At 47.8% G+C, this 20,884-nt stretch overlaps 1 protein-coding gene across 1 annotated transcript in view; it reads right to left on the minus strand.

Annotated features, from left to right (window-relative positions):
- Positions 1–20,077, minus strand: part of SH3GL1 (SH3 domain containing GRB2 like 1, endophilin A2) — a 77,949-nt gene extending 57,872 nt beyond the window's left edge. The window contains exons 1-4 of the mRNA XM_088444088.1: positions 19,848–20,077; positions 14,686–14,754; positions 7,862–7,934; positions 6,297–6,440 (exon numbers count right to left, since the gene is read on the minus strand). Of these exons, the coding sequence (XP_088300214.1) occupies positions 6,297–6,440; positions 7,862–7,934; positions 14,686–14,754; positions 19,848–19,892 (331 nt within the window). The 5' untranslated portion in view covers positions 19,893–20,077. The remainder of the gene's footprint in view (positions 1–6,296; positions 6,441–7,861; positions 7,935–14,685; positions 14,755–19,847) is intronic.
- Positions 20,078–20,884: the final 807 nt, after the last annotated feature.

The raw sequence follows: 20,884 nt of genomic DNA on the forward strand, positions 1-20,884 counted from the left end.
CACTCACAGAGAAGACGGGAAACTAGTGACCAGTATAATAGCCCATATGAAGCCAGCTGCGTCAAGGCAGGTGCCCTGTGGACCTTATGGACTTCGAAGAAAGAGTTAATAAAAGGTAAGTTCTTACCATAACTCATTTTCTTCTTCAGGGTCCATAGGCACCACAGGGAGACCATGGGGATGTCCCAAAGCAGTCCTTTTAAGGGTGGGAACGCTCCTGTGCTGAGAGAAGAACCCAGCACCCAAAGGAAGCATCCTGAGAGGCGAAGGTATCAAATGCATAGACCCTTAGAAAGGTCTGGACAGAAGACCATGTGGCCGCCTTACAAAGCTGAACAGCCGATGGCCTGTGGGCAGCTCGCCGTGGCGCGAGTAGAAAGAGCCTTAAAAGAAGATGGAACAGGCAGGCCTGCCTGTGTGTAAGCTTCTGAGATAGTCATACGAAGCCATCTAACCAATATTTGTTTATTGGCTGGCCATCCTTTCTTGTGAAATCCATAGAGCACAAACAAGGAATCTGATTTCCGAAGAAAACTGGTACGCCCACATAAATCCTGAGGGCGCGGACCACATCCAATGAGGCCTCACCTGCTGAGAGGTCTGGTGATAGAAAGGCCGGTACTATAACTTCCTGATTAATATGGAATCTAGAAACAACCTTGGGAAGGAACTCAGGGAGAGTACGAAGCACCGCCCTGTCTTGGTGAAATATCAGAAAAAGGAGGACGACAGGAGAGCGCTCCCAATTCTGGCACCCTCCTGGCAGATGCAATAGTCAGAAGAAAAAGAGTCTTAGCTGTTAACCACTTAAGTTCCACTGAATCTAGTGGTTCAAATAAAAAGACACTGGAGGGCCCGAAGAACTACCGGCAAATCCCAAGGAGCCACTAGTGGGACAAAGAGAGGTTTGATCCAGAAGACACCCTGGAGGAAGGTGTGGATATCCGTTAGCAGAGCAATTCTACGTTGGAACCACACTGACACTGCACTTTCACCAAGGCAAGGCGCAGGCCGAGGTCCAATCCAGCTTGAAGGAATGCCAGGATTCTGGAAATTCAAAACACCTGAGGGTCGTAATCTCTTGTACGACACCACTGGAAATATGTATGCCACACTCCGTGGTAGATCCTGGCGGAGGCAGGCTTGCGCGCTCTAAGCAACGTGATGATGACAGAGCTGGAGAATCCTTTGGACCTTAGGAGGGATGTCTCAAGAGCCACTCCATCAAAGACAGTCGATCCAGGTCCGGCTAAAAGCAAGGACTCTGAGATAACAGGTCCGGGCGTAGAGGCAGCAGGAACAATGGATACTCCTAGGACGCCAATCTCCGGGGATGGGGCGCAGTGATTGGTCCACACTCCTTTCAGGGTCCGGAGAGTAGGTCTATGGAGAGACTCCGAAGGTCTGAGTACCAATGATGTCTGGGCCAAGCTGGAGCCACCAGCAGCACAGTGCTTCAGTCTTGCTTGAACTTCCGAAGAACCCGAGAAAGCAGGGAGACTGGAGGAAATAGGTACGCAAACCGGAAGGTCCATTTCACTGACAAAGCATCCACCAGGCTTGCTTCGGCATCTCTTGTTCTGGACCCATACACTGGTAACTTGTGATTGTGTAGGGAGGCCATGAGGTTCACCTCTGGGAGACCCCATTTGTCCACTAGGAGTTGAAACACCTCTTGGTGAAGAGACCATTCCCCTGGATGCACGTCGTGATGGCGGAGGAAGTCTGCTTCCCTATTGAGAACTCCCGGAACGAACACTGCCGAAATGGCCGGGAGATGAGATTCTGCCCATGTTAGAAGAATGTGTGACACTTCGTTCATTGCTGCCCGACTTCGAGTGCCTCCTTGATGGTTGATGTAAGCCACTGTGGTGGCGTTGTCAACCTGAACCTGCACGGGCTTTCCGTGAAGAATGTGCTTTGCCATCATGAGGGCCCTGTACAGAGCCCGAAGTTCCAATATGTTGATGGGCAGGGATGTCTCTACCGTTGTCCAGCGGCCCTGAAAGGAATGTGGACTGGTCACTGCGCCCCATCCACGGAGACTGGTGTCCTAGGAGTATCCAGTCCGGGATCCAAAAGGGGTGACCCTTGGTTAGATGAGACATCAATAGCTACCAAGATAGAGATACCTACGGAGACAGCCCTGATCCGGTGGGGTAATCCATTCCACCTGGAGGATCAGCCCCTCCAGGGGCCTGGAATGGAACTGAGCATATTCCACCATGTCGAATGTGGACACCATGGATTCCAGAACCTGCATTGCCAAGTTGACTAACACCCGGTGACTGCGGAGACATCTGCGTACTCACAGCTGCAGCGTGGAGATCTTCTCTGGAGTTAGAAAGATTCTCTGCTGGTGAGAATCCAGAAGGGCTCCCAAATGAACCATCCTCTGTGAGGGAATTAGAGAGGACTTTTTCCAATTGATTAACCACCGGTGCGCCTGTAGACAAGCAACTGTCAGTTGCATATGGTGGTGAAGCACTTCTGGAGAACTCGCCACAAAGAAGAGGTCATCCAGATATGGTTGGAGCCGGATACCCTGACTCCACAGATGGGCTGCCATGCAGGAACATTTTGTCTAAATATGGCACAGTGAGGCACACAACCATATGTGACAGACCTCACATACGCTGAGCCTGGGGAGAGGTATGCAGGAGGACCGGACTATGCGTTGTCCTGGCAGAGCTGCGACTGCACCATGAAGAAAATGGCCGCCGGTGACAGAGGGGGCGTGGCTGGAGGAGGAGCGCAGCTCAGGGAAGCCAGACTGCAGTAAAAAGGCGCGCTGAGCTGCATGTGGAGTCGCTTAAACAGGGAAGCCGTATCCCCTGGCCGATTATTAACCCCTGGAATGCTTGTTTCCTGCACCCAATTGTCCCTGGTGGTCCAGTGGAGAGCGATGGCCAGAGCCTGCGTCCACACTCAGCCACCTCCAGTCTGTCCCCTGAGACCAGAGGTATCGACTGCCATAACGCGCGGTTCACCGCAAGCGGCGAACCCCCGCCTTACCTGTCCCGATTTCCGGGTGCAACCTGGGTCCTCTCCGGGGGTCCTGGCTAGTGCTGAACCCCGGAACGCCCGCCGAGATCCCCAGATCAGTACTGGAGTCGCAGTACCGGAGGGGTGACGGAGCGGAAGCGCAGATGTTCCACGGATAGTCTGCTGCTGCGCACTCTAGTTTGTAAAAAGAAAAAAGAAAATAAGCTTTAGGAGCTGTTAAACAGCCCCCTTGCGAAATGGTGACCAGACTCCGGCCGGGCACCAACGAAACTGAGGTGCCTCTGGCTCGGGGTACAGGGAGTGGACCCAATGCATCCTGGGAGCTAAAAACTAACAGTGTGGTACATGGATTGGTTCCCATCACCTACACCCCAAGGTCTCCTTGTGGAGCCTATGGACCCTGAAGAAGAAAAGGTAAAATTTACTGAAATAATACACATAGAAATTTACCCTAATATAAGGGACAATATGCATAGAATCACTGAATGAAAATACAATTATCCTTGGAACAGGGGGAATCGGTATGTAATGTCGGCTGCCAGGATGCCTCCTGTCAAAATACTGACAGCGGCATTACGACAGGGGTTTCCCCCTAACCCACCCTTTTTGTAGCCTAACCCTCCCCAACCCACACCCTAACCCTCCCAGTTAGTGCCTAAACCTGTTTCCCCCCTTCGTGCCTAAACCTAACCCTCCTCCCTTAGTGCCTATTCCCAGGACCCCCTCCACAGTGGTTCCTGAACCTAACCCTCTCCCCTAGGGGTGCCCAAAATCTAACACTAACCCTGCTATGCTACCTAAACATAATACATCCCCCCACCACCACCACCACCCGCGGCTGACACTAATGGCGCCCCATAACTACATCCTGAACTGGGATATAAAAAAAAAGAGACAGAGACACGCAGAAAGTGGGCACTGGGACCCCTAGGTTACAGTCCCCCAGAATTCCGGATATTCCCATGGAAGAAGCTATGCTCAAACTTAGCAAAAAACATCCATAGTACTGGAATCACCTTTCAGGCTGACAATCCAAAATTTTGGTAAATACCCTTTGAGACCAGTGGATAGTCCAAAGGGCAGCGCCCGAAACTGGAAGTGTCGTTGCAGTATAGCAAACCGTAGATAACGATGGTGAGAAAGCGTTATGGGAACATGTAGGTATGCATCCTGAATGTCCAGTGATACCGTGTAATCCCCAGGTTCCATAGCCATCATGATGGATCGTAAGGTTTCCATCCTGTACCTGGGCACCCTAAGGAACTTTGAAGTTGAGGATAGGCAGATGAGACACATTCAGTTTCAGAACCAGAAAGAGTAGAATAATAACCAGTCCCTCGTTGAGATAGTGGAACTGGTACAATTACCCCTGCTTGCAGCAAGGACTGTATGGCTTTCTGGATCTATAAGGCCTTGGTCTTGTCTGAAGGAGGGTCTGTGCAGAAAAACTGGTGGGGAGGCCCTTGGAAGGAATGATAGGGCGTACCCCTGAGAGACCACTTCTCTTACCCAAGCATCCTTGGTGGTTTGAAACCAGCACTGGGCGAACTAAAGAAGTCGACTTCCCACTCTGGGGTCCCCCAGAGGGAGGCCCGCCCGGTCAGGCTGCGGGTTTATCCTCCGGTTTGGAGGCCGGACATCTTGTGCTCCAGGCCTGTTTCTTAGACTTGGCAGTCTTCTTGGCAGTGAACTGCCTAGGAAAGGACTGCCCTTTGGATTTTTCTTGGAGACGAAAGGACCTAAAGGAGGAGCTACAAGATTTTTTAAGAGCAGATGCTGAGGGCAGAAATGCAGATTTGGATTTGGCCAACGTGTCAGCAATCTTGTCCATGTCTGAACCAAACAAAATCTCCCCACTATAGGGTAAGGCCTCCAGGCCTTTCTTAGAATCGGCATCCGCGCTCCAATAGCGTAGCCAGAGGGAACGGCGAGCAGACACGGCCGCAACCCTAGATGTCAGTAGACTAGCATCCAGAGCGGCCTCACCGATATATGCAGCCGCATCCCTAATATGGCCGACCAGTGACACCTGATTCTCTGGAGCTTCCAAGGAGGAGTCCTCAAGTGTATCGGCCCAACTCTCTATAGTCTTAGCTATCCAGAAGATAGCCATGAACGGGCGGGCAACAGCTCCTGAATGAAGTTTCCACCTTCCTATCCGTAGGATCCTTCAAGGAAGAAATGGAAGGCATAGGTAACGTTGCACTTTTAATTAACCATGTAACGTGTGAATCCACTGCAGCTGGTGATTCCCACTTCTTACAATGAGCCTCAGGAAATAGGTAACAGGAGGTCAAAAGTTTTTGAGGTTGATATCTCTTACCAGGCGATTGCCAGGCATCAGCCAAGTGATCCACCAGCTCATCTGACAGAGGGAATACTGCCAAAGTCACCTTCAACTATTTAAACAAAGAGTGTTTGGATTTAGGGGCTGGCTCGTCATCCTCTATAACCAATACGGATCTGACCGTACGCACTAAGGGAGGAATATTAATCCTTGACTTAGGCTCCGCTGCTGCTGCTTAGGAGGCTGCTGCGGGCTGGGGAGGGAGGCTGCTGCTGCTGTGGGCTGGGGAGAAAGGCTGCTGCTGCGGGCTGGGGAAGGAGGCTGCTGCTGCTGTGGGCTGGGGAAGGAGGCTGCTGCTGCTGTGGGCTGGGGAAGGAGGCTGCTGCTGCTGTGGGCTGGGGAGGGAGGCTGCTGCTGCTGTGGGCTGGGGAGGGAGGCTGCTGCTGCTGTGGGCTGGGGAGGGAGGCTGCTGCCGCTGCAGTGAGTATTGAGAGGCTGTCCAAAGTTGTTAATGTCACCAAAATGTAGTCCCTCATTGGTGGCAGTGGAAGCTGAGAGCAGTGAGCTTGGTTTTGCCTCCGTCCGGCTCTCATTGTGCATGTCAGTGACAAACATCTCAGAGGATTGTGCGTGTGTGATCTTCAAGTTACTACTGTTGGTTTCTTATCCTTGAAATATTCATAACAGCCATCCGCAAATTGGTTAACACATTAGTCAGTCGGACACAGACATAGAAGGGAGAAGAGAAAAGGAAAAACACAAAACTAACACCCCTGGATTGTATTCAGTGTGACGGAAATATGTGTAACATTCAGTTTTTACACAGACTACAGCTTGAAGTGTTCATGGTGTAATTGGTGAGTGCAGTGTTGCTATGATTTATTATTCTGATTTTTTTTTTTTTTTTTTACACATGCACCCCACTTATGGTAACAGTGGACTAAAGGACTAGTACACACAAAATATTTCCAATTTATATTTTCTGTGTTGACACTGTACTCACCAAAGTTTGAGTCATCCCCAAGTTCCTTTCCATAACGTATCATACTCTCCCCCAAAAGACCTTCAGGCTGAGGGTATCCTGGATTCTTTACCTGCCCACGAATCTTTGATACAGTGTTCAGCATAGACAGCTTGGCACGAGAGGCTGAGCAATGGATTGGCAGACACGGACAAAGTGGTAAATGTAGCACAATCAATATTGATATTACACGCAAACACATGCAACATGTACTATTGTTTAAGATTGGCTGAAACATTTTTAGTCTGCAACAATGTTTTTAGCCTATTAAAACAAATTGACAATAAGAAGTAAAACTTTAGGACTAATAAATGGATTAACGCTGATCTGCAGTGCTTGGGATGGCAGCTCTAACGCCACATAAAAAATAGTTGATGCGAATATAAGAAAGGCCTGAATACACAATAAACCAGGTCCAAGTGAAAATAAGTAGTAAAGCTGGGCATCCACTATACAATTTTCTGTCAGATATCTGTCCAATCTGGCTGGTTGGAATGAAAACCTGGTAATGTATGGGAGCAAATGAAAGACGATCATATGGTCGTAAACACTGAAAAAAGGACCAAAAAAAATGTTCAAATTGATTACATTTGTGTGTTTTAACGACCATTTTTGTCTGTTTTCCAGTGTTTGTGAGCAAATGTACGATTGTCATTTGCTCCCATACATTACCAGGTTTTCATTCCAACCAGCCACATTGGACAGATATCTGACAGAAAATTGTATAGTGGATGCCCAGCACAGTGTAACATTACTTTGCCAAGGTGCTAAACTACACCACCTAGCTGAATTTAATCGAAACTGCAAATGAAGCTCAATATTTCCACCATCAAAGTATAACACATAGAGATATATATCTATATATCTCAATGATATTACATTATACAGTGTTCCCGCTAGGCTGTTATAGCGGGGGCACCACACCCTGCCAGGTTTTAGAAGTGCAAAATGTGCCCTGCCTTTGTAGCGGCGCCCCGCTAAAACAGCCTGTCCTGTGCCTTCCCCACCCATGCACATGGCATCTATTCACCGGGGAAAGTCCAGCTCCTCCGTAAGTGCTGGGCACGTCCCCAAGTGTGACTGACATATTGGAGGTGTGTTACAAGGACATGCCCCTTCCTCGGCCACGCCCCTTTTAGCGAGCATGAGCACCTAGGCGCGTGCAGAAGCTCCCTGCTGTTTCCCCAGCGCCCTGTCCTTCCCGCAGCGTAGCTGGTACACCATTTATACATATACATTGTAATTAGAGTGCTACACACAGTCAGGACATAATTAGTAATCATGGAATCTCACTCCTGACCAGCACATTGTGAAGCAATGGATGGGTGTGTGAGTAGGAGAACCAGTTAGAATTTCAATCAGTCAATGAGGTTTTTGATTAGTGAGTCTAGATAATATAAGTGGTGAATTAATGCAACATTATTGCTAGGCGTCTCTTTCTCCTGCAACACTACAGAGCTCAGTCACCTGTAGGTTCAACATGTTGCATACAAGTGCAAGAAAGCACGACAAGTATTAATTAAAATGCAAACAAGTACATAAGTTACCTGGGTTTGGCTGCAGGTACTCAATGGTTTTAGTTAGTACATCAGCCACAGCTTTACTGGTAACATCAACTTTCTGGAGAAACACAAGATTAGCATTACTTAAGGAGGCCCAAAACTGTTTTTTTCCTATGGTTATTTACAGATTAATGATATGAACGAATTTTACATTATGGAAAGATTTTTATTAAACCACTTAACTGACAAATTTTTTTCCCAAAAACCGCTCCGAAATTGCCAGGTTTTTTTATGATTGAATTAGGTCAAGACCATCTTTTAAAACTATTAAACCATCTTTCCAACACTATTATAGGTGTATCAGGTGTCCAAATTATAGGTGTATAGGTAGGTGTCCAAATATTTATTTTCCACAACAATATACAAATAAATTGTTTAAAAATCATACAATGTGATTTCTGGATTTTTTTGTTCTGATTCTGTCTCTCACAGTTAAAGTGTACCTATGATGGAGACGGCTGCTCCTGCTTACAGCTAATCGAGGGAGGAGGGTCACACAGGCTGCCCGATCACTGCTGGCCACAGTGATCTGGTTACAATGGAGCCGTGCGGGGAGGGGGGTGCCGCCGGATGTCCGGTCACTGTGGCCAGCAGTGATCAGGACACACTGGAGGGGCAATTACGGGTGCAGAGGGTCCCCAGGTCCCTCTGATGTAGGCGGCTGTGGGAAGATTAGCTTCCCGCAGCCGCACAGTGGACATTTGTGACTGGTCGTATCAGATACGACCATGTCAGGTAAAGCCCAGTCTGGTATGATCGTATCTGATACGACCGTGCAAGGCAAGTGGTTAAGACAACAGTTCCGAAGTCTAATCATAAGTTTGTGTGGGGTGATACTTTAGGAATGTATTTGTGGTGACCTCCCAACATGACCCAACCTGTTCCTGGACTTCCCTATTATTTTATGATTGTCGTCACCTGTGTTGAAACACCTCTCTTATCAATTAGCTAGTTCAACACAGGTGACGGCAATCATACATTAATAGGGAAGTCCAGGAACAAAACATGCTGTCCCTCCTGGAATGGGTCATGTTGGGAGGTATGATTACCAAAACAGCTCTGGACCTATTGAGACACTGGCTCAACAGGACCTCTAAAAGGGATGGGCACGGGATCCTGAAGCCGGCATCCCGACAGGGTTAGGTCGTTATCCTAACGGGATACATTTAATATGCCGGCGGACGGGATCCCAGTCGACTAAATACAGACACCGGAAGTCCGACATAATGCTAATGCCACAATGCCGAACATATAAGGATACCGACGTCCGGCATCCTGACCGCGCGGCATCTAGAATGTAAGGCTGCGGTTAAGTGTTACGGGGGGGGGTTAGGAAGCTCCCCTGGAGTGCCTTAACCACCAGCGTAGGTTCCTAAACCTAACCCCACCATCCCCGGGCTAAGTGTAATACTAAGGGTTAGGTACCATCGGGGGGTGGTTAGAGTTAGGCACCGCCAAAGGAGGGTTAGGGCTGGGGGGGGTTCAGGGGGAGGTTCACAGTACTTATCTAACTATCAGGATTCTGTACGATCGAGGTGCCAGTGTCAGTATTTTAACCGCTGACATCTTGTACACCGGTATATCATACCCAACCCATTCTAACCCTCTCCCTCCCTCCCTGGTGCCTAAACCTAACCATCCCGCTACTTACCTTCGGTATTCCGGCGGTCAGTATGCCGAAGCCGGGACTCTGACGGCGGCATTTGGACCGCCGGAATCCCATCTGCCGGGATATTGGATGTATCACCTCTAAAAGGTGTGCTTTGGTATCTGGCTCCAAGATGTTAGCAGCAGATCCATTTAGTCTTATAAGTTGCGAGGTGGGGCCTCAACGGCATTAACTTGTTTTTCCAGCACATCCCACAGATGCTCGATTGGATTGAGAGCTGAGGAATATGAAAGCCAAGCCTACAGCTTTAATTCAGTCATGTTCCTCAAACCATTCCTGAACAATGTTTGCAGTGTGGCAGGGCACAATATCCTGCTGAAAGAGGCCACTGCCATTAGGGAATACAGTTGCCATGAAGTGGGGCACTTGGTCTGTAACCATGTTTAAGTAGGTGGTACGTATCAAAGTAACAAATGCTTTCCCAATAGAACATTTCCCAGAGCATCACACTGCCTCAGCTGGCTTGCCTTCCCACAGTGCATCCTGATGCCATCTCCTCCCCAGGTAAACGACACACACACCCCCAGCCGTCCACATGTAAAAGAAATTGTGATTCAGCAGACCAGTCCTCTTTCCATGCTCCAGGGCCCAGTTCTGACAATCATGTGCCCATTGAAGGTGCTTTCAGCTGCAGACAGGGGTCAGCATGAACACTCTGACCGGTCTGCGGCTACAGAGCAAGCTGAGATGCACTGTTCTGACACCTTTCAATCATAGCCATCATTAACTTTTTCAGCAACTTGTGCTACAGTAGCTCTTCTGTGGGATTTGCACCAGACTGGCTAGCCTTTGCTCCCCATGCGGATCAATGAGCTTTGGCAGTGATCGCGTTGAGCAAAAAAATTGTGGGGGGAGGGGGTAAGGGTAGATAGCAGCTGGGGCAGTACTAGGGGAAAAGAGGGGGTTAGTGGAAGGCAGTGCAAGGGAAGGTGGTAAGAGTAGACAGAAGCTACGACAGTATTGGGGAGCAAGGAGGGGTTGGGGCAGTACTGGGGGTAGGGAGGTTGTCAGGATAGAAGCTGGGGCAGTACTGAGGGTAGGGAGGGGGTCATGGGTAGATAGCAGTTGGGGCAGTGATTAACACCTTCTTCCTGCTGGGTAACGGTTGTCTGTTTTTATCTTGAGCTGTAGCCTTAGTGTGTCCCTCAGCAGTCAGGTGTAGACCTCCAGCTCCCTCCTGCTCCGGAGAGTGTTCCCCTCTCTGGCCTCCTGTGTTGACAGCCACAGGTGGACTTCAAGTTACAGATGGTATCCCCTCACTTGTATGTTCCTGTTAGCTTGCTTACCTTGAGTGATCTCCCTTGGACTGTGTGGACAGGACATCATGCTGGTAATTCTGTGGCCCGCGATTCAGCACTTGATGGGAGTAGAAGCGCTAATGCAGACAGCCAGAAGCTTGAAGCTGTGGGGTATACTGGAGGCAGAGTGAGCTGGCCAGTGGGGCACTGACAGTAACGTCACCTGCCCCGGACCTGAGCGCTGCCGCCAGAGGCGGCGGCCAGCGCAAGTCAAGCTCATCATGGTGGATCCAAGCACTGCTGCCAGCGGCTGGGGGGCAGCGCGTCAAGTGCCCCGTGTCGGCCACACTGGTACAACCCTGTAGCTGGCCCTGCGCGACCGGACACTGCAGGGCTGATTACGGCTGCGGGTCACACAGGCTGAGGGTCGCCTGGAGAAAGCTAGCGACCCCTTGCAATCAGATTCACAACCAGCAGCAGCCTGCCATAATCACCTAGCATCCGCCGGAGTTAGGAGGAGGTGGGGGAGGTGGTCGGCAGGGTTCAAGCGGTGATGGGACAAGGAGACGCTGAGGACTCCTGTGATTTGTTGGGGGATACGGTCAGGGCTGTTATTGACTGCTGCGGCACACACAGGTCAGTGACTCGCAGCGCGTCCTGCGGTGCCTGCGCATTTTTTAAAACTGAGTCCCACACTGCTTGTAGCGCTTATTTTGCAAACACTGTTTGGGCGCCCATGACACTGTCGCCGGTTCACTGGTTGCCCTTCCTTGGACCACTTTTGGTAGGTACTAACCACTGCATACCAGAAACACCCCACAAAAACTGCCATTTTGGAGATGCTCTGACCCAGTCATCTAGCCATCACAATTTGGCCCATGTCAAAGTAACTCAGATCCTTATGCTAGCCCATTTTTCCTGCCTCCAGTATATCAACTTCAAGAACGGAGTTTCCACTTTCTACCCAATATATCCCATCCTTTGACAGGTGCCATTGTAACAAGTTGATCAATGTTATTCACTTCATCTGTGTCACAATTGGTGCTCGAGGGTTACCTGTATCAGGTGATGAACTGGAAACACTGGTGGCCGGCTGGACTGGAACCATGGGGGACATGAATAGCTCTTTTAATAAAAGAAGTGGGTAGCAGTGAGAACTGCCTTGGGTGATGAGTGACTGGAACTGGAAACTTGAGAGGTTGGAATGAGACCAGAAGGAACTTGGAGGGACCGGACTCGGACCGGCAGGTAGGCAGACTGAGCTGGTCGGGGTACCAGTAGATGAGCTTGCAGACGGATGGTAGCGTGGAAGCTACTTGTTGTGGCTTGGGAAGCCGTGGGTAGACGTGGTAGCGTGGAAGCTACTTGGAGCGGCCTGGGAGCCGTGGGCGAGAGGTGGTAGCGTGGAAGCTACTTGGTGCGGCCTGAGAGCCGTGTGGAGAAGCTGGTAGCTGGGTAGCCACTTGGAGAAGCTGGTAGCATGGAAGCTACTTGGAGCGGCCTGGGAGCCGTAGGCGAGAAGTGGTAGCGTGGAAGCTACTTGGTGCGGCCTGGGAGCCGTGTGGAGAACCGGGTAGCGTGGATAGTCACTTGGAGAAGCTGGTAGCGTGGAAGCTACTTGGAGCGGCCTGGGAGCCGTAGGCAAGAAGTGGTAGCGTGTAAGCTACTTTGTGCGGCCTGTGAGCCGTGTGGAGAACCGGGTAGCGTGGATAGTCACTTGGAGAAGCTGGTAGCGTGGAAGCTACTTGGAGCGGCCTGGGAGCCGTAGGCAAGAAGTGGTAGCGTGTAAGCTACTTTGTGCGGCCTGGGAGCCGTGTGGAGAAGCGGGTATCGTGGATAGTCACTTGGAGCGGCCTGGGAGCCGTGTGGATAACTGAACGTAGCAGGCTTTACAGATAGCACTGGTCTAGGAACCAGCAGGAGCCTGGGACACACTGGAACTCAGGTACAGCTACAGCACAAGTTGTACACCACGGAACGTAACGAGATGTTCAAGCACTGAATGCTATTAGAGGAGGATCTATATACCAAGAGTCTGGCAGCGATTGGTGGATGCAGACAGGTGGTCTGGCAGTGGCATTCAGAGTGGAGCAAGACACAGCATGCAAAAGGAGTATTCATCTCTGCAGCTCTGAGAATCAGGACCACACCTGTGATTCCAATTAAGACTAGCAATGCTCACAGACAGAGCAGGGTCCAGGTGATTAATCAGTTTGGCTAGGAGAGCAGTCTGCACACACAGAGATATCACAGCCAGCATGATTCAGCCAGAGCAGATGTCCCAGGAGAATTGCAAACAGATCCATGGAGCAGCTGACAGAGGTAAGTCTCAAGGCAAAAAGGTGACAACTAGACAGGATCGTGACAACCTGTAAGTGGTTGAATTGTTATAACTGATAGGTGTATAATAACACGATGGATGTAAATGCTAGATGAAAATTATTCCTTCAGGTGAAGTGATAATGATATAGTCTACTTTGAATAAAAATATGCTGAGTATTTTTATTCCCCGAAAAACACGCAGCACAACCACTGCTCGGTCTTTTCAACCCTTGTTTTACTTTATTTGTTCAAATGAGCCCCCTAGCTCCAACTGTTGAATCTGTTGGTCACACAGTCTATTCTGGTTCTGAGAGGGACACTTCTCTTTCTTGTAGAATCAGATCTGCCACCAACTGAGATACCTCCAAGTTTTCTGTGTCAACTTTATCAGATGATCCTATTACTATTTGTAGATTGGTCATATGCTAGCTTGGTAAAGGTAGCATACCTACAGTAAAGAACCCCCCCTAAGATTTTTAGACATTTCTTCACGTAAGACTTTTGCTGAAAAGCGAGGATGATGCTTCGTCTTTCGCGGTGTCTAGCTGAACTCCCAGGAACGGCAGCTGTTGTGAAGTTACTAGGTGACTCTTGCTCCAAGTGATGAACCATCCATGCTTTTGTAAGAATTATCACCTCAAATGTTGTTTTGAGCATGGTCTCTTTCTTTTCCCATCATTAGAATATCTAGATATGGCCAGACTGAAATTTCTTCCTCTCCGATAGCCACCATCAGGACTACTAATACTTTCTAAGGAAAGTATGTTTTCCACAGTTCAGAATATCATCATTATCATCCTCATCAATAATGGCTAAGTAAGCATATTGTTTGAAAGAAGGAACTTCCCACCCCCTCCCCCTTAAACCAAACTATCTCCACGCGTAGTTTATTTTTCTTGTATTGCAGATATCAGGTAAATTTGGTAAATATTTGGTGGCCGACCCCATCTATGGAAAGCTTATGTTTATTGTAGTGCAGTCCGATACCACATAATAAGTACTAATGGACCACATCATTTGAAAGAGGGGTCTCTCCTCTTCTTAATATGGGTGCCGCTTAATTTTTAGAAGTCAGTTTTGGGGAGCTCTTCCCCCTATCCCTGGACTACAATTCCCCCCCCCCCCTCACAAAATTCAGAAGAAGATTTGAAAAATAAAAACGTTGGAGAGCATATATGTTGTTTTCCTTTGGGGGTTACCTTTCGCAGTGCATGCTGTGCATGATGTGTGGCACTACTGCTCCGCAAGGGGCTAAAACATGTAAGCAAGCCACTTCAGGTCGAGTACTTAAACAAAATCAAATTGAGAGGTTAATTACACTCCTTGTTGCCCAAAAGATGAAAAGGAGCCTTAAAGAAATTTGTTTTAAAGAAATGGTATGGAGCACTTTTGAGAATTTTAAAATTGTCTGTTAATAAAAAAAAAAAAAAAAAAGACAGAGTAAAAAGCTTTACATATTGAAAATCCCAATTAGATTATCCAGTATTCCTACACAAATTGATTATGTCCAAACATCTAGTTGTAAGCAATTTTATCATATCAAGTTTCAAGTTGTATACAGCAAAAAATTATTTTCTTACCTTTTCCATATCTTTAAAGTCATCATCTAGTTTTGTCCCTTCTGCTCCTCCAACCTTTTCACTCACGAGCTGAAGAAAGACATGGAGCATAATTTTTTTCAGAAGTTTTTCCTAAAGCCTTTGCATATATTATCTTAAGTTATAAAGCCTCCAATAGAGGCAAAACTAGAGGATTTGTGAATCTTCAACATTGATTGTCCAGTTTAAAGACGTGTCCACATACATCTATCCTCCGTGCACTACAAGTCTTGTTACACAACACTTGAGCGCTGTGCGACTCTGTATTGCTGAGTGTCTTTTCATGTAACTTTTCCCCTTAAAATGTGTAAAAAAATAGGACGCACAAGTAGCTTCTGCTGATTAAAATTATATGCATCATGCCTATATTTTGTGTGCTACTGCGGTTGTGACACTGTTATGTAGCATTTCGCACACAGATACAGCCGCACACAAAATATAGACATGGTGCATATTTTAATTAACAGAAGCTACTTGTACATCCTAGTCGCATCACTTTGCACCTGGTCTGGATACCAGCATCTCACCCTGCATTAGTACAGCGCTACCGACATTCGCCTCTGTCCCTGCAGCCGGCATTGCTCTCCTGCCCTCTCATCCTGCGCTCTCCGCTTAAATGCAACATAACGGTTACAAGTCAATGACTTGTTCAGGCGGACCAGAAAACCCAACCCATGCCAAGTGAATACAGCCCACACCATTATGGAACCACCACCAGTCTGCATGGTGCCTTGTTGATAACTGGGGTCAATGGCCTCATGTGGTCTGCGCCACACCCAAACCCTACCATCAGCCCGAAACAACTGGAACAGTGACTCATCGGACCATTCCAGATGTTGCCAGTCCTCCAAAGTTAAATTAGTAATGTCACCAACCCAGGTGAGGCGCTGTGTCCAGTGTCGTAGTGTTAAAAGGGTCACTCTGGTGGGTTTTCTGCTCCCATATCCCATGGAAGCTAAAAAAAAAAACGCTGCACTGACCTGCTGGATATGGCTAGTAGGAACACAAGATATGTTCACTATGTTGCATATGAGTGACTAGGATGTGTTTCCTTATATGAACCATTACAGGAGACATTTTTAAATAAACCATTACGGCTTATTCTATAATGGAAATGGTATATTTCTGCATAAGGTGGCTCTGTTATGTGTGTTATATTATTGAAAGACAACATGAAAAGCAATGAATCATGCAGAATCCCCAGTACAGTTGGGTTTAAAAAGTTTGCACTATAATGTCATATAGAGGCCATGGGTAAGGTCAGCACACAATGGCCCTGATTCAGAGGTGGACGCTCTTTGTGAGCACTCGCTCTGAATCTGGGCAGCCTCTTTTGTTTTTTTGGGCGGCCTCCAGTCCGCTCGCTAAGCTGTGGGTGACCACCCACAGCTTTAGCGGGCGGCCAGGTGATGGTCGCGACCATCGGGCTTGCGACGAGACCCTTGTGGTAGGGTCTCGTTCCCGCAAACCCCAGTGAGCTTCCTGCTCTAATAAAGCAGGAAGCTCACTACTGACATCACGAGTGATGTCAGTAGGGCCGCCCACAAACGGCAGGAACGCCTCCGTTTGGTCAGCCACCCCCCCTTCCCGCCTAAAAAACGGGGCGAGCTGTCGATCAACATCGACAGCTGCCCCGTTTTGTTGCGAGCCCCGGAGCGAGAAATTTCTTGTGCGCACTGCGCGGCCATCGACCCACTTGCGAGTATAGCGCTCGCGAGCGGGTCTGAATCAGGCCCAATGAAGAAGGTAGTCTGTTGGTGGCAGAAGTGCAGAAAATGCATCTTAACCTAATTTGCTAAATCCCCACTTCTACACCTGGCTCCCACCGAATCACGGTGCCCACCTGTCATTTTTTTTCTGGATCCACTTTTTCTATGGTTATTAGACCATTGTGTTTTGTTTGATCATATTTTTATTATGAGTTAAATGTTTTTAAACTTCACGTGTCTTGACTGATGTGTCTGTCATGAAAGATTCATAATTTATATGAGCGCAGTGCTAATTTATATGAGCGCAGTGCTATTTATTATTATGCAAAAGCAACCCAGATAATTGTCCTTCCAGCACTGCATTTGACAGTTGGTATGATACTCTGATTGCTTTTATCTAAACATGGCGTTTAGTGCTCCTGACAGGGCCCGAGGGCTTGAAAACTGGCACCAGCGCGTGTCTGAAAAGGGGACTTCACCTTAAGACGCACACCCTTTTCGTCACTGCAGCGGGCATGCCTAGCAATCATGGAAATGCTGGGCAGCCCCAAAACTCTCCCTGCAGAGTGAAAAGATGCTGTATGCTATTCACCCGACGGTGACTGTTTCACCGTGAGTTTTCCCACTGGCGAGACACTGCGGTCCACAGGTGGAGACAGCAGCCGACCAGATGTTTCAGTGGGGCGCCGCAATAAGAACAGGGCATATTTTAACATTTCAAAAATCGGGCAGGACGCGGCGCCCCGTTAAAACAGCCTAGCAGGAACACTAGTGTTGAGCATTAACAATTCAACTTTGGCCTCATCTTTCCAGAAGACTTGTGCTGCATTCAGATGCCACTTTGCAAAGCTAAGTCATACTGCAATGTTTTTCCTCCTAACTACCCTTTCATGAACACTATTTCTAAATAAGCTCACAGTAGAGTGATGGACTCTCAGATTATTTATATATGGCCTACTTACCCTGTCCTGATTGCAGAGCAGCAACATCTGCTTCTCTAAGGTAATTCCAGATGTCTTTTCTCATTAGCATAGTATTAGTACAGAGCAAAGGTTCTGCTTTTACATAGAGGTGAAAGAACTTTCCAACAATCAGATAACGAAGTTCACTTGAATAGCAAGATCTGGCTCGAATTACCATCTTTATCAGGAATCAGAGTATATTTACTTATCACACAGGGCTTCTTCATGTTGGCTTATTTTTTCTGAATGAATAACAACAAGGTGTGATAAACTGCATAGCAGATTATATTCAGCAAAATGTAGGACTAAGGGGTCTATGTACTAATAATCACGCAGTGCCGCGATTAAGTATCCATATAACTGGGGATATTTTCGCTATGTACAAAGGGGTTACGGTAACCGCTGTCCCTGTGCGTTATATCCCTGGCAAATTGTATAAGTCCTGTGGAAGTAAACACTGCACATGCTCACAGTGTGGCCAGAGGCTGCAGGAGAGATCAAAAGATCTCTCCCCTGCTCGTGGAGCCGGCATAGGCTTAAAGCAGTTTACACCATCTGAAGATGGTGTAAACTACCAGTGCCTAACTCGGGAAAGCTTCACTTTTTTGGAGTTTGGCACATCGAAGTCCCCATTGATTATAATGGGGACTGCCATCTGCAGTGCTATTTAGCACTTTGCCAGAGATTTCTTTGAAATCTCCTGCATTGTGCCATTAGTACATAGCTACAATACATAAAATGAAGCTGAAATTACAGTTTCTACATAATTTTATGTAAAAAAAAAAAAAAAACAGCTTGATACATAGGCCTCTAAAACATTGTTGTGTCACACATATTTGACAGAAAACCAACTTGTTTTTGTACATCAGATTTTTTTTTTATTGCCATTTGCTTTTGCTTATTTTAGGTCCTGTTATAAATGAAGTGAGTGTAATGTGTGTGTAATTGGTAGTTAGGCACCACAGGAGAACATAAGTGCAACATCAATAAGCTCCTTTTGCAAATATGAACAACTGCAAAACCATCACTGTGTGCACCTTTACTTTATGTGTGTTTTTTTTTTTTTTAATGTGGTTTTTAGAAATGCAGATCAAAAAGTTATTAGCCCATACATAAAATGCACAAGCTAATAGTTGGCCTATACTGACCAGTCACTACAACTTTTGGCAACACAGCACCTCCAACATCCTGTATACAGGCAGCCAGAACCTGTGCAATCACAATCCGTTATAAACTTGACTAGCATAATAACAAAAGTGACTTCTCACTAAGGGACCTTTGTATTAATAATCAAGGAACCGCCACGATTATGAAGGATCCATTTTGCGACGGATATTTTCATTTTTAATATATCCCCGCTATGTACTAAGGGACAACAGTTGCAGTAACTGTTGTCCCTGCGAGTGATATCTCCGGCATTTTGAAGAAATGCACACAGTGTTACGGTGCCCACACACATAGCGATATTTTACCCGATCTGGCCGATTCCGACCCATTGGAACGACAGAACGTGTAAAATATGGCCAAATCCTGAGTAAATCGTGAGTCCCCACTCACGATCACGATGCGCGTCCACGCTGGTCGCACATCGCATCTTCAGATCTTCCGGGCAGTAGGGCAGATCTGACAATCTAGGAGACGATGCACTGTGAAAGTCTGACTGCAGGAGAGATAGTTTAAAGATTGGACACCAAATCGTGTGCTAAGCTGCCAGGGAGAGTTTCAAGGGAAATCATACACAAATCGTACACATCGGCTGATCGTGTGCAGATCGCTATGTGTGTGGGCACCTTAAGTTACTGCCGCCGGCCGAGATCTCTCTCTCTTGCTAGTATCCATAGGTTTAAAGCAGTTTATACCATCTGACGATGATGTAAACTAACAGTGCCAAACAGGGGTCAGATCGTAGTCCCCATTGACAATAATGGGAACGGTTGCTGCTATTTCCAGGTTGGAGAAAGGACCTCTGTGACGTAGACACCACGTGACCGCTGCAGGAGGCTGGACAGCTCCTGCGTTACCATCCACTAGGGCATAGAGGGGGAGTAAATATCTGCGGCGAGCGCAGCGAGACACCGTGCCCGAAGCGTGGCGAGCGGAGCGAGCCCACGAGGGGACACTTTTGGTCCCCCGTTACCATCCCCGCCCCTCCCCCTTTCAGGCCGAGTTACGTGGGTGTGACGTCACAGGGCCATCAGCCCTCTATAGTGTAGACCTAACCTAATGGGAACTGTGATCTGCAGAGCTAATTTGCACTCTGCCTGAGATTTCTGTGAAACCTCCTGCATTGTGCTATTAGTACATAGCAACAGTTCATAAAATTATGCAGAAACCGCAGTTTCTACATAATTTGATTAAACAAATCTTGATAAATAGGCCTCTAATACCCCAACCATACACATATGTGCGGTGATAAGGGGCGTAAGTACATATAACACGCCATATGTAACCCTACACAGAATCCGCCTCTCACCTGACTGGCCTTGTAGAACTGCTTCTTCAGCCCGGCCACAGACATAATGGTTCCGATGGAGGAGGAGGACTCGGCAGTCGGCAGCACTCTCCGGAATGTCGGATACTACTGAGCAGTTAGAGCCCCTCTGGGATTCCGGCTGAGGAGGAAATTACATGGCACTCGCTCACTTCCGGTATGAAGGAGGAAAACAGGGGCCGTTGATGCAATCACCGCAGCAGCCGCCGGGGCCGTCAGAGGGAGCTCCAGGAGGGTTTCCTTGTTAAGCGCTATATACACCCCTCTCCCTCCGCTCTACATACAGCGCAGGCTAGAAGAGAATAGTGTAATACAATGTATACGGTGTACTAGAGCAGATTCAGCCGGGTAGTAGTTTACCTTCAGTCCAACAGATGGCGCTGTTTCATGGAACTAGAACTATAATATTCTTCTCTCCCAAAATATGGTGGCACAGCTGTGTGTAGCCTTACATAAACAAATCTGGAAAAAAACAAATGTAACATTTTCACATTAAGCTACGTACAATTTAGACTCAACAATTGGTAGGCAGTTCATATGACATCATAATGGAAAGTTTAGTAATTCCCTTCAACAGGTAAAAGTAATAGGGATGTTGAAGAGGAAGTAAGTACCATAGCACCATAGTAATTTACAATTACATTAGCATAGTGCTATAAGGGGGAGAGGCCGACTATCCAGTGGCCCCGCTTTTACCTTTCGCTACGCAATAACTTAGACCAAGCATTTGTTTTGGGCAAACGGTCACAGTTTTTATTAAATCACAGCACACTTAAAACACACAACAGAGATCACTGGACATGGAGAGTTGATGAGCAAGGCCTAAAAATTGCACGTCCGTACGTGCACGGGGGGCGTGTCCGGCCCAACCTTTTAATCCGGAACAAACCGCACCCCCTTCTCACGGGGGCGTGCTCGGCCCCATATTGGAGGCCGCAGCAAGCCGCACCCCCTTTCCACCACATGGGGGGCGTGTTCGGCCCAACCTTTTAGGCCGCAACAAACCGCACTTGTCTTCT

This window comes from Taudactylus pleione, unplaced genomic scaffold (genome assembly GCF_031769625.1).
Source record: "Taudactylus pleione unplaced genomic scaffold, aTauple2 ptg000347l, whole genome shotgun sequence".
NCBI lineage: Eukaryota > Metazoa > Chordata > Amphibia > Anura > Myobatrachidae > Taudactylus > Taudactylus pleione.